This window comes from Drosophila ficusphila, unplaced genomic scaffold (assembly GCF_018152265.1).
Source record: "Drosophila ficusphila isolate 14025-0441.05 unplaced genomic scaffold, ASM1815226v1 contig_668, whole genome shotgun sequence".
Lineage (NCBI taxonomy): Eukaryota > Metazoa > Arthropoda > Insecta > Diptera > Drosophilidae > Drosophila > Drosophila ficusphila.
The window spans coordinates 477,343-490,308 of record NW_025064601.1 but is presented as its reverse complement, the minus strand read 5'-3'; the positions used below and the strand labels follow the sequence as shown (position 1 = coordinate 490,308).

Sequence of the window (12,966 nt, the reverse complement as noted above, 5' to 3'; positions counted from 1 at the left end):
AATAATTTTTGAAAAAAACACAAAATTCGCGATACTTTTTGAACACACCTCATATATACTTTATGAGGTCTGCGGTGTCTCCTTCACTTCGTTGCAAACTTCTGACTGAAAACTTAATACCCATTGCTCTGCAAGGGTATAAAAAAAAACAATGGGTGATAATCGTAGAGTGAGTGGCAGCAGCTGAAAACAATGCGCTAAACTGTGCGAAAATATAGACCGGCTTATCCCATATCAGCGGAGATTCACCAACTGCTTATATGACAATGGCTGAGTGATGGATTTTCAGTAATAGCTGATTGCCGATACGAGAAGTTACAAAGTTAATCTAAGAAGCCGAATCGAGTAAAGCCCGGCAAGGCTCAAATACGCTCGAACGATTTTTGACGTATAAGTTAACACGCGCAGCCAAAAGTCAGGGAAATTGCAAGGTTGCGCACCGGATAAGGTGCACCACACGCGCAAGGTCGAAAAAGCTGACCACGCATTCCAGGGGCCAACGCCGTCTGCCCAACTCCGACACGCCTGCAGCGAGTGATCGTTACCTGGCAGAGCCTAAGTGCTGACAGGGCTTTTAGCCAACTGCGCTGTCGCTCAAAGTAGGCTTGGAGCTGCAGCCGTGGTAAAGTTTAGATTAGTTACGAATTACGCTCCGATCAACTTGTAACAAAACCAAATCCAAATTATCCCTTACTCCAAAGAGTTCGGGATCAATAAATTATAGTACAACTTAAACCAAACCCACTTTATTAACTTATATTATGAAGGTAGCAAGCAACACGTATTCAGTACAAGATGTGGACAGGGCTCCAGTTGGGTTTTTTGCCAAGGCTACAGAGACGTCCTATGAGCTAATGAAATAGGATTATGCGACCAGGCTGCTCCAGGTAATAGGACTCGATTCCATATGAGTGTAAATGTGTCTAGCAACAGTGCCGACAGTTGTCAGAGTTGCACTGCTGTAAGCTGAGTCCCTTTCGCTGGAAATTTTAGCAAAGGTGCAGCCTCTTTGCTTCTCTGTACGGCTGATGGCGGGTCGATCCTAAAAATTGCTATAATTTGAAAGAGAAAGTTCCTAAAACCCGCATAGTGTGCAGTATGACAATATTAATGATGATGCAAGAAGGGTGCTACGATTGAATTTATAAGCTACTTGTGCCACCTGCTTGCTAGGTGTCTGGTTAACCATAGAAAATTCCAAATTCTCAATTATTCGTCATCTTAGGTCTAAAAATGCAGAAAACTGAGTATGATGGTCCAGCTTTGAAGAGATGAAATGCATCAAAATGTCGTCGGAAATCTACTAAATAAACGCCATAGTAGTAAGGGCGAGCAAGTGCGAATTTGCCTTGTCGCATAGTTGACACAAACTTCTTACAGATCCCTTATCCAACCTGGCCTGAATAATGACCGAACGTGTGCTTGAAATTGTAAAAATGTATTATCAAATCTCAAAATTAATAGTTCCAAGGCCCTCTCATAATTCCTCTCAGTAGGCTCCAGTAAGCGAACGATGTCCAACTCTGAGCCGACAAACACGAACGAAGAAACCTTTTCAAATCCTCTTTTGTTCCCACAACCATGTTAAAAATGTCGTAAAAGTCCGGTCAATCGATGTATGCTTTTTGAGTTTCTCGAAACCGGACATTCATTTTTTATGTGCAAAAACGCTTTGTGAGGAGCTCGGAGATTTTTTGCAATTTTCTGCTCAACTCGGCTAGCCCCAAAACAAATAAGAAGTTTTTACATATTCCGACATGCCAAGGCGCAATCCGCACATTGCTCGGGCGCACTTTGAATGTTTTTCAATTAGGTATCACCCATATGTATGTATGTACATATGTGTGGCTCTAAGCACCGACGAGTGTAAGATTATTAAAACGATATTTAACACACGTTTACCATCACGTTGGGGTCACCAATGTTTTGAGCTGGCATTTATCTATGCCACCTTCTTGCGAATGATTAACAACAAAACACACTGCGGTGTCGGAATGTGAAATGATTACATTTTAGGGAAAAGGAGACAAAAGGATCCAAATAATGGGCTATTTTTTTATTGATGTAAATGCAAAGGATTGAGAGCGAGCGAATAAGCGCCAAGTGCAAGCAGAAATTAGTTTTGATTATGTTATGTTTCTAATGACTGCTCCTGACATTTAGGGTCCAAATATATTTTCCACGTTTCTGTATCATCAAAACTGGGGGTATCACAAAATTTTGCGGTATGTGGTCATAAAAATGTCCGTCGCACACAAACTAAATTAACTTGCGCAGAGATCACGACGGTCTAACGGATGAACAGATAGATAGATCTTCTTTTCAAAATAAATTTATTAAAACTTATCCGTTTTCGTGCTTACTTCGACTTACTTATTTGTTAGTTTGTAAGAATCACCAAAAGTGTACCAAAAACCACCAATGCAGAAAAAATCAGTGTTTAATTTCTATTATTAAAATTGTTCTTTATATTGCCTTTGTTGTTTTGCTCATTTGTTGTGGCCGTTTGTTCTCCCCTTCCCCGCTTTTATAGTCTGCATTGCCTTGTTTTTTATCATCATTCGTTTATATTAATTGATGGTTGTTTGTTTTATATTAAAGGAAGAGCAGAGTCTAAGACGGACTTTAATTTGGCATGGCTTGGATTGGAGAAGGTTCTGTTGCCGTATACTTCATTTAACGAAACAATAATAAATACAAATTAAAAACGAAATATATGAATAAGTGTACAAAAGAGCTGAGCTTAAAGCATTAATAACAAAACCGAAACAAAAATTATTAACAATTTAAATAAACCTAAATATAAGTTTGTTTCCCATTAATCTGTGTGTTTTGCATCGATTGCTATTCTCATTACCATCATTTGAGTACATAACATGTATTAAACTAATTTAAAAAAAAAATTATTATATATTCAATCGCCACCTGTGGGGATCTCTTTATTAAAAACCTTTGGGCACGGGCGTTGTGATGACTGAGTAGCTTTGAAATGGTTTTAGGTCGAATATGCATAACAAAACCTCGACTAATTGTTGAATAGGGTATTTCAAATCTATTAAATATAAAACTGACAATGGTCTTCCAATTAACATTCGACGACTTAATTAAATCACAGCTAAAAGGCAAGCATAAACATAATTGACCGATTACATAAAACATCAACGACCTTGTCTCTTTCTCTGTCTAATTCGTGCCCAAAGGGGAGGGGTTGGAGTGGGAATTGGAAATCTGGCTCTCAAAAATTTGTATGTACAATTCTTTTACTTGACTACGCATAATTCATTTATATAATCGTCATGCTCTGGGTTTTTGCGTTTCTTTAATTAAATAGTTAATATTTATAGTATAGCACCGAGTACAACAAAAATCGAAAAACAGAGTTGTTAATTTTGTTTTCTTGGTTTTCTTGGTTTTCTGATTTTTTTTTTTTTTTTTATAGCAAAACTAACAATTTCTTCGCTTTGCTTACTCATTTAACATTTTTTATTTGTTTGTTCTGGTTATACAGAACGTTAACGGTTGTTTGTTTGCTTTGTTTCTGTTGTTTACTATTTCATTAAATTCTACTATTTATTTAAGGTAATAATTTCTGTTGCTTTCGTTTACGTTTTCTTGTCAGAAGCGAATCGTCTCTCTTTTACTTGTCTTACATCGTTCCATCGCCAGATATCTATAATATATTAAAAAAAATTAAATTAGTAATTAATTTATAAAAAGCTGACTTAAATTTCTCAGCAACGATTGAAAAAATAATGAAACTCCGCTATATAGCCACATGTATGTATACATATATCCACAATACTTCCGGTAAATTTACTGTGATTTAGCTCTAAAATTAAGAAATTAGTTTACGTAGCTACAGACAGACGGACACGTCTAGACCGGCTGACCTAGAATAATATACTTTTTAAGGTCAAAAGTATCTCCTTGACTGCGTTGCAAACTTCAAACTGAAATTAAACCACTCTCTTCAAGAGTTTTCCAATTACTTTATGACATTATATTGACTTATTTTTTAAATGTAGTATTTCTTAACTTTTGTTTTGTTTTTTTTTTCGCGAAAGCATAGCATTATTCTCAATGTTCTGGAAGATATTACGGGAAATACTCATACAGTAGGACTAACATAAATAAGCCTTTTTCTTGACATTAAATCATTTCTACCTGCCGGATTTTTGTTTTACACTGAATTTGTTTGTGTTTAAAACTTTAAAGCGTTTTTCCCACAACTCACGTTTTCAAAGTCGGTACCCCTCATAACTTCAAAACTACTGCACCGGTCCTTTTGAAATTTTAAACACTATTTCTGTACATATTTTACGAGGTAACACTGTCGAGTTTTTTTTTTTTTTCATAATTTTGATTTCGCAATGACAAATTAACCGATTTTTTCCCAAAAAATAGTGTTTTTCACTTCAAAGTCTTCGAAAAAAAATTAAAAAATTTCAATTTTTAAAAAACCTTCACAGCGTTACCTGGGGCGAACTTTTATCTAACGAATGAACTTTCATTTTTTGATTTCATATGATCCAGCACCGAGTTATGAGGGGCACCGCAATTCAACTTTTTTTGGCGACACGTCCGGACAATTGCTACCATTGCCATATTTTTTAATATTTTTTTGTAAAAATTTGATAAATCATTCTTCTAATGTCATACTTTAATATACCGTTGGTTGAATAAATAAATTTTAACTGTGTCGTCAGGAAAAAAATCACAAAAACATGGCTTTTTTCGCATGATTTTGCCTTACCCCCCCTTAACTTACAACAAGAAGGAAAGCTAGCTTCGGCAAGCCGAAGCTTATATACCCTTGCAGTCATTAAATATGTCGAACAAAATGCATAAAGGCTAAACAACATCGAAGCTAAGACGATTTTTCTATTCATTTTCCATATTTTCGACTATAGATCATATGGCAGCTATATGATATAGTTGTCCGATTTTGATCAAATTTAATTCGAAATTCAAGAGTTGTTAGAAAACTTTATATTCCAAAAATTATTCTTATCTGATGAAAAACAACGATTTTATAATTTTATTTCTGTTATTTCTATATAGATTTTTTGATCTTTCCTATGGCAGCTATAAGATATAGTTGTCCGATTTTTATGAAACTTTTTCTCAATTTAAGGGTTGTTAAAAAATTTGATATTCAAAAAATCATGCTTGTGGGATAAAAAAAACAGCGAAGCTATCAACTTATTTCCATTAATTCTATATATATTTTTCGATCTCTCTTATGGTAGCTATACACTGCGTTTCACTTGAATAGCACAAAAATTTTTTTTAGTTACTTGTTCATATCTCAGCAATTGCTTGATCTAATGTAATGATTGTTGCTGTTTTTTTTTTTCGTCTCCTTATCTTCTTTCTTCCAACAAAAATTGGAAATCTGGAAATGTCCCGTTTAAATGTACCGTAATTTTCTTTTTAACTTGCTTTAACAGCTGGCACTTTTTTTGTTTCATTTGAATAGCACATTTTGGACTTAGTGTCATTTCAGCAGCCAAGCAGCTTGTATCATAAACTTTTTTTGATTAATTTGTGAATTTTAAACATAGTTTTATCATTTTGTGCCATTATGGGTCGTGGAACGTCATTAAGTCACAAAGAACAGACCCAAATACAAAGCTATTTTGATTGTAACCTTTCTGTAGCTAATATTGCGAAGAAAATTGGAAGAAGCAGAAAAGTTGTATACAATTTTATCAAAAACAAACAAAACTATGGAAAAAATATGAAAGGTCGCAAATGTAGTGTTCTTAGCGACACAGATAAGCGTGCGATTCTGCGGGAAGCCTCAAATTCTCATGACTCTGTGAGCAAGATAAGGGCCAAAGCAGGTGTTGACGCGAGCAAAACTACTGTTTGGCGAGTTATTTCGAAAGCTAAACATCTTAAACGTTTGAAACTTAAAAAAAAACCACCGCTTAACCCTAAACGAAAGGAAGCACCGTTGACCTTTTGCAGCGTCAATATGTCATGGCGTAACGAGTGGAAACGCGTAGTTTTTTCTGATGAAAAAAAGTTCAATTTGGAGGGGCCAGATGGCTACAATTATTATTTTCATGATCTGAGGAAAGAGACGCATCAATTGGAGCGTTTACATAGTCGAGTGGGCGGAGTTATGGTTTGGGGAGCCATATCCTACTATGGGACTTGTGAACTCCAATTCTTATCCTCAAACATGAACGCAAAAGCGTATATAAACGTCCTTGAAAAAGCTTTTCCACCATTGGAAAATTTTTTCAATCATTTGCCTTGGACATTCCAGCACGACAATGCCCCAATACATACTGCACGTGTTGTAAAATCTTTTTTAAAAGATAAAAATGTTGAAACTCTGAACTGGCCACCATACTCGCCGGATCTAAATATAATTGAAAATGTTTGGGGATGGCTGGCCAGAAAGGTTTATGAGTCTGGCAAACAATTTTCAACAAAAGAAGAACTAATTGACGCCATTCAGAGAGCCTGGGCTACAATATCCCTAGACTACATTAAAAGGCTATATGATTCGCTGCCCAAGAGGATCTTCAAGGTTATATTGAATAAGGGGGGCTCAATCCATTATTAAATTAACAAATATATATATATTAATACTCACTATTGAATAAAAACACGTTTCCTTATATTTAAGTTCGTTAATATACTTAAAAAAAAAAAATGTGCTATTCATGTGAAACAAAATTGTTGTGGAATTTTTGAAGTTTTGAAGTTTTTTTGTTAACATTTATTAATTGTTAATTTAATTTAAGTTTTGTTACTTTTCTTATCTTTATAAATGATTACACTATAAATAGAAACTTAAACATCAGCGAGTTTTCTTTTTGGTTAAAAGATTTCAAGGTTTGAAATTTCATATAAAAGTGTGCTATTCAAGTGAAACGCAGTGTATGTTATCCGATTTTGATCAAATTTAATCCGAAATTCAATAGTAGTTAGAAGCTATCTTGAAGAAATCAAGTCGATCTGATTAAAAAACAACGGCGTAAGATTTTTTTATTTCATTCTCTTGTATTGGAGCTATCTGATATAGTCAGACGATCCGGCCCGATCTGACTTATATACTGCGTGCAACAACTTTTGGGAAAGTTTCAGCAAGATAGCTTTAAAACTGAGAGACTAGTTTGCGTAGAAACAGACAGGAGGACAGACGGACAGAGGTACAGACGTTTTCCGATTCTGCTCGTGATGCTGATCAAGAATATATATACTTTATGGGGTCTGAGGTGTCTTCTTCACTGCGTTTCAAACTTCTGACTAAAATTATAATACCCTTTTGCTCTGAAAGGGTATAAAAATTTTAACGCATATTATTTTTTCTTTTAAACTGTGAAAATTTATTTTTTAAAATGTTTTGTTTTTGTTTTAAAAAAGACGCATATCATCTGAAATTTAAATAAATATTTAAAATATAAAAATAACACAAAACAAAAAAAAAATCGAACAATCAATGAGTCCTTCTAAATGAGTCTACCCTATAAAACATTTTCTGATATCAATAGATACAGAAGTAATATCAAGAGCTAAATAGTTTAAGCAAATTGCTTTACATCGTTTAGGTTGTTATTTCAAAGATTATTAAAATGTTAATTTACATTCTTTTACTCCACCCGGGAGCTTAGAGCCTCTACAATTTCTTGTAGAGGATTCATTATCATTAATTTTCGATCGTACCGGTGATAATCCAGTAGCGACTTATCCTAGCGGTGGGGTTGCCACCTGGCGCCATCTAGGAGTGACGAAAATTCTATTGTTGGGTCCATAGTAACGTGGACGACGTTACTAATGTTAATGTTAATGTTAATGTTAAGTGAGCGATAGAGCATAGAAGTGGTGGAGATTTGGAAAAAGAGACCGTTTCTTTTTCTCGGGGAGCCTGGGGCTCGACTCGAACCCGGGCCTTCCGGACCGGAGGCCAGCGCTCTACCTGCTGGGCCACCGTCCCCCCCCCCAAAAAAAATGTTAAATGTTAAAATGTTAACACTGTTAATATCAACCGCATGTTCCTCGAGAACTAGTGAGATGCTCAAGAGGGGGCTAAGCTGGGGCCACCAGGCGGGTCGCAGGTTGCGGATAGCGAACGGCCTTTTTATAAGGTTAGTGGCGAATAAGCACAAGCTAATAAGCAACCCCGGACAAACAGCGGGTACATCGGAGTCGGTGTACTGAGAAGACGGTTGTCTGGCCGTCTTCAAAATTGTAGCCTCCCACACCCCTCTTCCCTCACGACTACCTACCAACTTCCCTCCCCACACAATCTCACTCCGGTGCCGTACTAATGCGTCATCCGACCCGTGCCGATAGTCAACCTGGCTGGGGGCCCGGATTAACAAATAGCCCAGCCTCTCACGGAGGGTTCAGGAAAGTGGCGACCGCCTGTCCTAACCATGCCTTTCCCGGGTATGGCGGATCTCTGCCCGGGTGGACCATACTTTCTCCGCAACTCGTGGGATTCTATTATGAAAAAGAATATGAAAACCAAATTGCCGCAGGATATCCCTGCCTCAAGTGCCGCAAGACATTTTGAAAATAGACTCCTTGACGGAGTGCGACCCCAGGTGGGACCAGCCCCACCCAGGAGCGCAGCTTCCATCAGGAGTGCGTCACGGACGCAGAATGTGGGACAACCCCCACAGCGATCGACTGTTCCAGTTCGGGAACGTGGGCTACCGGCAGGACCAACCCGGCCGGGATCCACTTTAGGGTCGGATACCTCCTCATAGACTGCCTGGACCAGGACTCAGCGGACTGGCTGAGGGCTATGACGCCCCAGCTAAGAAAGTGGAAGGGCGTGCCCCTTGATACTAGGGTAGGAGACGACATTCCCGCGGCGTACATTGTCACAGTGTTCTGCCCTAGAAGTACAGAGAGAAACAATGAGGAGCTTCTTATGATGCTGGGACGCCAGAACAGAATGGAGATCGATGCCTGGAAGGTGATCTCTCGATGGAACGACGGAGGCGGGGCACTCCTCGTTATTGGTATCGACCAACTCACCCGAGATGAGATCGTCTCTAAAGGGCATCAGCTAAACTTTAGACTCGGGACCGTCTAGGTGAGTGGACTCAGGAAGGCGGCAAAGATGGCCGCAGCGGGGGAATGCCCGCCCGGCGCACCCGCTAAAGTAATGGCTGCACACCGCAGCACGCAGCTAGCCCAGGTGAACTTACACCGGGCCAAGGCGGCATCCGCCGTCCTGGCCAGGCTGTTCACCACCCAACATCTTGGGTTAGCTCTCATTAAGGAGCCATGGTGTAACCATTAAAGGCCTGTACACCAAGGACTCAAAGGTAATATGCGACCAACGGAGTATACACCCAAGAGCATGCATATTAATAAGGAAAGATTTCAATTACAATATCTTTTCAGAATATCTAAGTAGATACGACACCAGCGATAGCCATAGCGTCGGCTTACTTCGCTGGGGACGCAGCATGCCCACAACCGGAAATCATCGGACTCGTGGAGTGCTGCAGGAAGAAGAGAGATGCCCCTGATCATAGGATGTGATTCAAATGCACATCATGTGATATGGGGTAGCACCGATGTCAACAACAGAGGTGAGCAGCAGAAGATTTTATTATAAATAGTAACCTAGAAATCGGCAATGTCGGGTCCACACCGACATTCATTACTAGAGTAAGAGAGGAGGTCCTAGATATAACTCTGATGAGCAGGTCTCTAGGATCACTTATTAAGAACTGGCATGTGTCGCCAGAGGAATCAATGTCGGATCACCGGATCATTAGATTTGAATTAGACGTCCCTAGCGGTGTGGACGCCCCCAAAAGGAACCCCAAGAAAACTAACTGGGATTGGTTCAGGTCCTCTCTTGAGCTCAATCTCTCTAAGGAACCGTCAGGTATACCCAGACATTCCTTAGAATTAGATCAGGCAGTGGATAACCTCTGCAAGATGATAGCCAATGCTTTTGAGGACAGTTGCCCTCTTGGCAGACGGAAAGCAGAAAGAGACGCCAACCTGGAACGGCTCCGCATCTCCACCCACCGGCTCTTCTACAGAGCAAAAACGAGAGAGGATAACTGGGGACAATATAAGCAAAGCCTGACGCTCTACAACAAAGAGATCAGGAAGGCCAAATGGAAGAACTACAGAGACTTCTGTGAGGCAATCAGCACAGCCCAGGAAGGGGCAAGATTGCACAAGGCTATGGCCAAAGCTGCACCAGAAAGTAACCTAGCCCTGAGGAAATATAATAACACCTACACTTCCGACGACAGGGATAAACTAGCTTTACTCTTTGAAACACACTTCCCTGGGAGCTCACCCCTGGTGGAAGAAACGTCCACCGCAATGAAAGCAGTGTCCACTCCGAGACACCTCAGACCAAGCGCAGAGGACTGGGCAATTGCCAAGTCTCTAGTCTCTCCCGAGAGACTTAAATGGGCAATTTGGACCCTCCAACCATTTGAGTCACCTGGTCTGGATGGTATCTCTCCATCGTTCCTGCAGCAGGGACTGGACTTACTCCCAACCCGCTTAAGGAGACTGATGCTGAGCAGCCTAGCCATTGGATATATCCCAAATGCGTGGCGTAGAGCTAGAGTGATCTTCATCCCCAAACTAGGAAAGAAAGACATCACCAACCCCAAGTCCTTAAGACCTATCAGTTTAACTTCGTTTTGTCTTAAGCTCCAGACAGGCAATGGCAATAGCACAATGACCGTTGCCACAAGCAGAGGATGTCCGAAAGGTGGAGTTTTATCTCCTCTACTAGTAGATGAACTACTAAGGAAACTCGCCGATAGAGGAATACAAGGCTAGGGCTATGCCGATGACATAGTAATAGCAGGCCCGTATCCAGAAATTTGTTTCGGGGGTGCTCAAGGACAAAAATCAATAAAAAATGTGGACTTATTCGAATAAATTCAATAAATTAAATTAAATTTGGCTTAGTTTCAGTCTACTGATCTATACGTTCCTGTTAGGTCAGGTTTCTTCTACTGAAGACTTTTTAATGAAAAATCTTAAATAGAAAAAATTTTTGAATTTAAAGATTTCGGGGGTGCCCGGGCCCCCAGGCACCCCCTGGATACGTGCCTGAGTAATAGTATCCAGAGGAAAATTTGAAGAATCGCTTTGCGATATTGTACAACTCAAGATAACGCCTTACTGGTGCAGGGAAGTTGGGCTTAACCTCAACCCCGTAAAGACAGTCATTGTTCCTTTTACTAAGAAGTATAAGATACAGAAAATGAGACAAATCATGCAACTAGGTACTCCCGTAGCAATAAGCCGGGAAGTTAAGTACCTCGAAGATCCATTCGACAGGAGACTAACTTTTGCAACCGACATGCAAAAGACAGTGGACAACTTCCTCAGGGCTCTCTTCACCTGTCGGAAAATTGTCAGGCCAATACTCACATATGATTCAGTAGCCTGGGGTAAAAGAGCTAGGCTCATTACAAAGATTGGCGTGCATATGTATGACAGGTGGTGACCACTGCGGCACTGGAAGTTCTCATGGAACTCACTCCGCTCCACTGCGTAGTAGAGTTACCCCTATTAAGGGGTTATATAGGGGAATGTTGTCAGGGTTGGACCGTTGTCAGGGTTGGGCCATCTCAATATTTTGAATATTCGTTCTAGTACCATCTGTTAGTGGGTGTCTAGAAACTTCTATCGGTCACTCGAAACTCTCCACGTGACTACTTATTTCGGGATTTCATTTTTCTACGTGTCGTAGTTCTGTGAAAAAAAAGTGCTCGAAAAAGTTTTTTTAACCTGGCCGAAAAGGTGGAATAACGCAAGATTACAACATGTCATCCGCTAAGTGAGCATAAAAATACGTTATATAGTTGTTATATTACAAAATACTAAGATATAGTTTCATTGATAGATATAGTTTGGCTATATCACACCATAATAGATTAATACCGCGTGTAGTCAGGGTTGGGCCATTTGTGTAGTCAGGCTTGGGCCATCATAATTTTTACATTTTATTCGTGTATTTTCGATTTTTGTTGTAATATTTAAGTATTTTGTAGCAAAAATATGCAAAATAAAATAAATAGATATCCTTAAAAAAATATTTCGATGGATTGAAAGAAGATGAATCATTTTTATCTTTTTCTTTAGTGTTTCTCGCTACAAACGAAAAAACAACTCTGAATAATTTGATATTGACTGTAAAATCCCAAATAATTAAATAAATGAACAAAATAATGTCAGATTTACCTGAATTAAATTTTATTCCACCACGTTACGATATTGTCAACCATTTTCTGAAGGTGGCCCAACCCAAAACACTGAACTTGAAACTTTACACGCGAATATCTCGAAATGGTGTTTCTTGAAAAATGACTTTGCGGTGATAACGATTGGCGGAAAACTACTAAGCCGATTTACTTCAAATTTTTTTTTAATGTTCGTAATGAAATTGTCTTGTGCTTGAACGATCGACTTTTCACGCAAAAATTTTTTTTTCGCCGAAATGAATTTTTTAGTGAAATTTCTAGAGACCAAAAAGCTCATTTTTAGCATAAAACGTTCCCGTATGCATAAAAAAATAAAAAATGTTTAAATCGTTCGTTCAAGCACAAGATATTACTCTAAACTAAAGAAATTTTTTTACTTTTATGGTTTCAGTTGACCGGTTCGGCCAGGAGCGTTATCACCGCAAGGCTCTAAAAAAAAAAGCCTCTAAGGGAAACAGTCACCCCTTAAAAACTAATTGATATTTTTCCACGAAATTTTGCACAAACATAGTTAATAAAGTGTACTATCAAAAAAATAAAACACCCGTGTAATTAAATAATTGCTACATACCTAAAAAAAAATACGAACTTTCCTCTTTTTCTTCGACAAAGAAGGTATATAACCCCTTAAGAAACACTTCTTCTGGTAATGGCAGTGACCGCATCCTCAGCTCTAGGGATGCAGCAAAACTACTAGTCGAACTTCACCTGAGTTCACACCCCAGGGACGAAATGACAG

The 12,966-nt window shown here is 38.9% G+C and overlaps 1 protein-coding gene across 1 annotated transcript in view; it reads right to left on the bottom strand.

Annotated features, from left to right (window-relative positions):
• Nucleotides 1-3,300: 3,300 nt before the first annotated feature.
• Nucleotides 3,301-12,966, bottom strand: part of LOC108092257 — a 28,831-nt gene continuing 19,165 nt past the window's right edge. Inside the window, 1 exon segment of the mRNA XM_017191770.2 lies at nucleotides 3,301-3,670. Within this exon segment, the coding sequence (XP_017047259.2) occupies nucleotides 3,647-3,670 (24 nt within the window). The 3' untranslated portion in view covers nucleotides 3,301-3,646.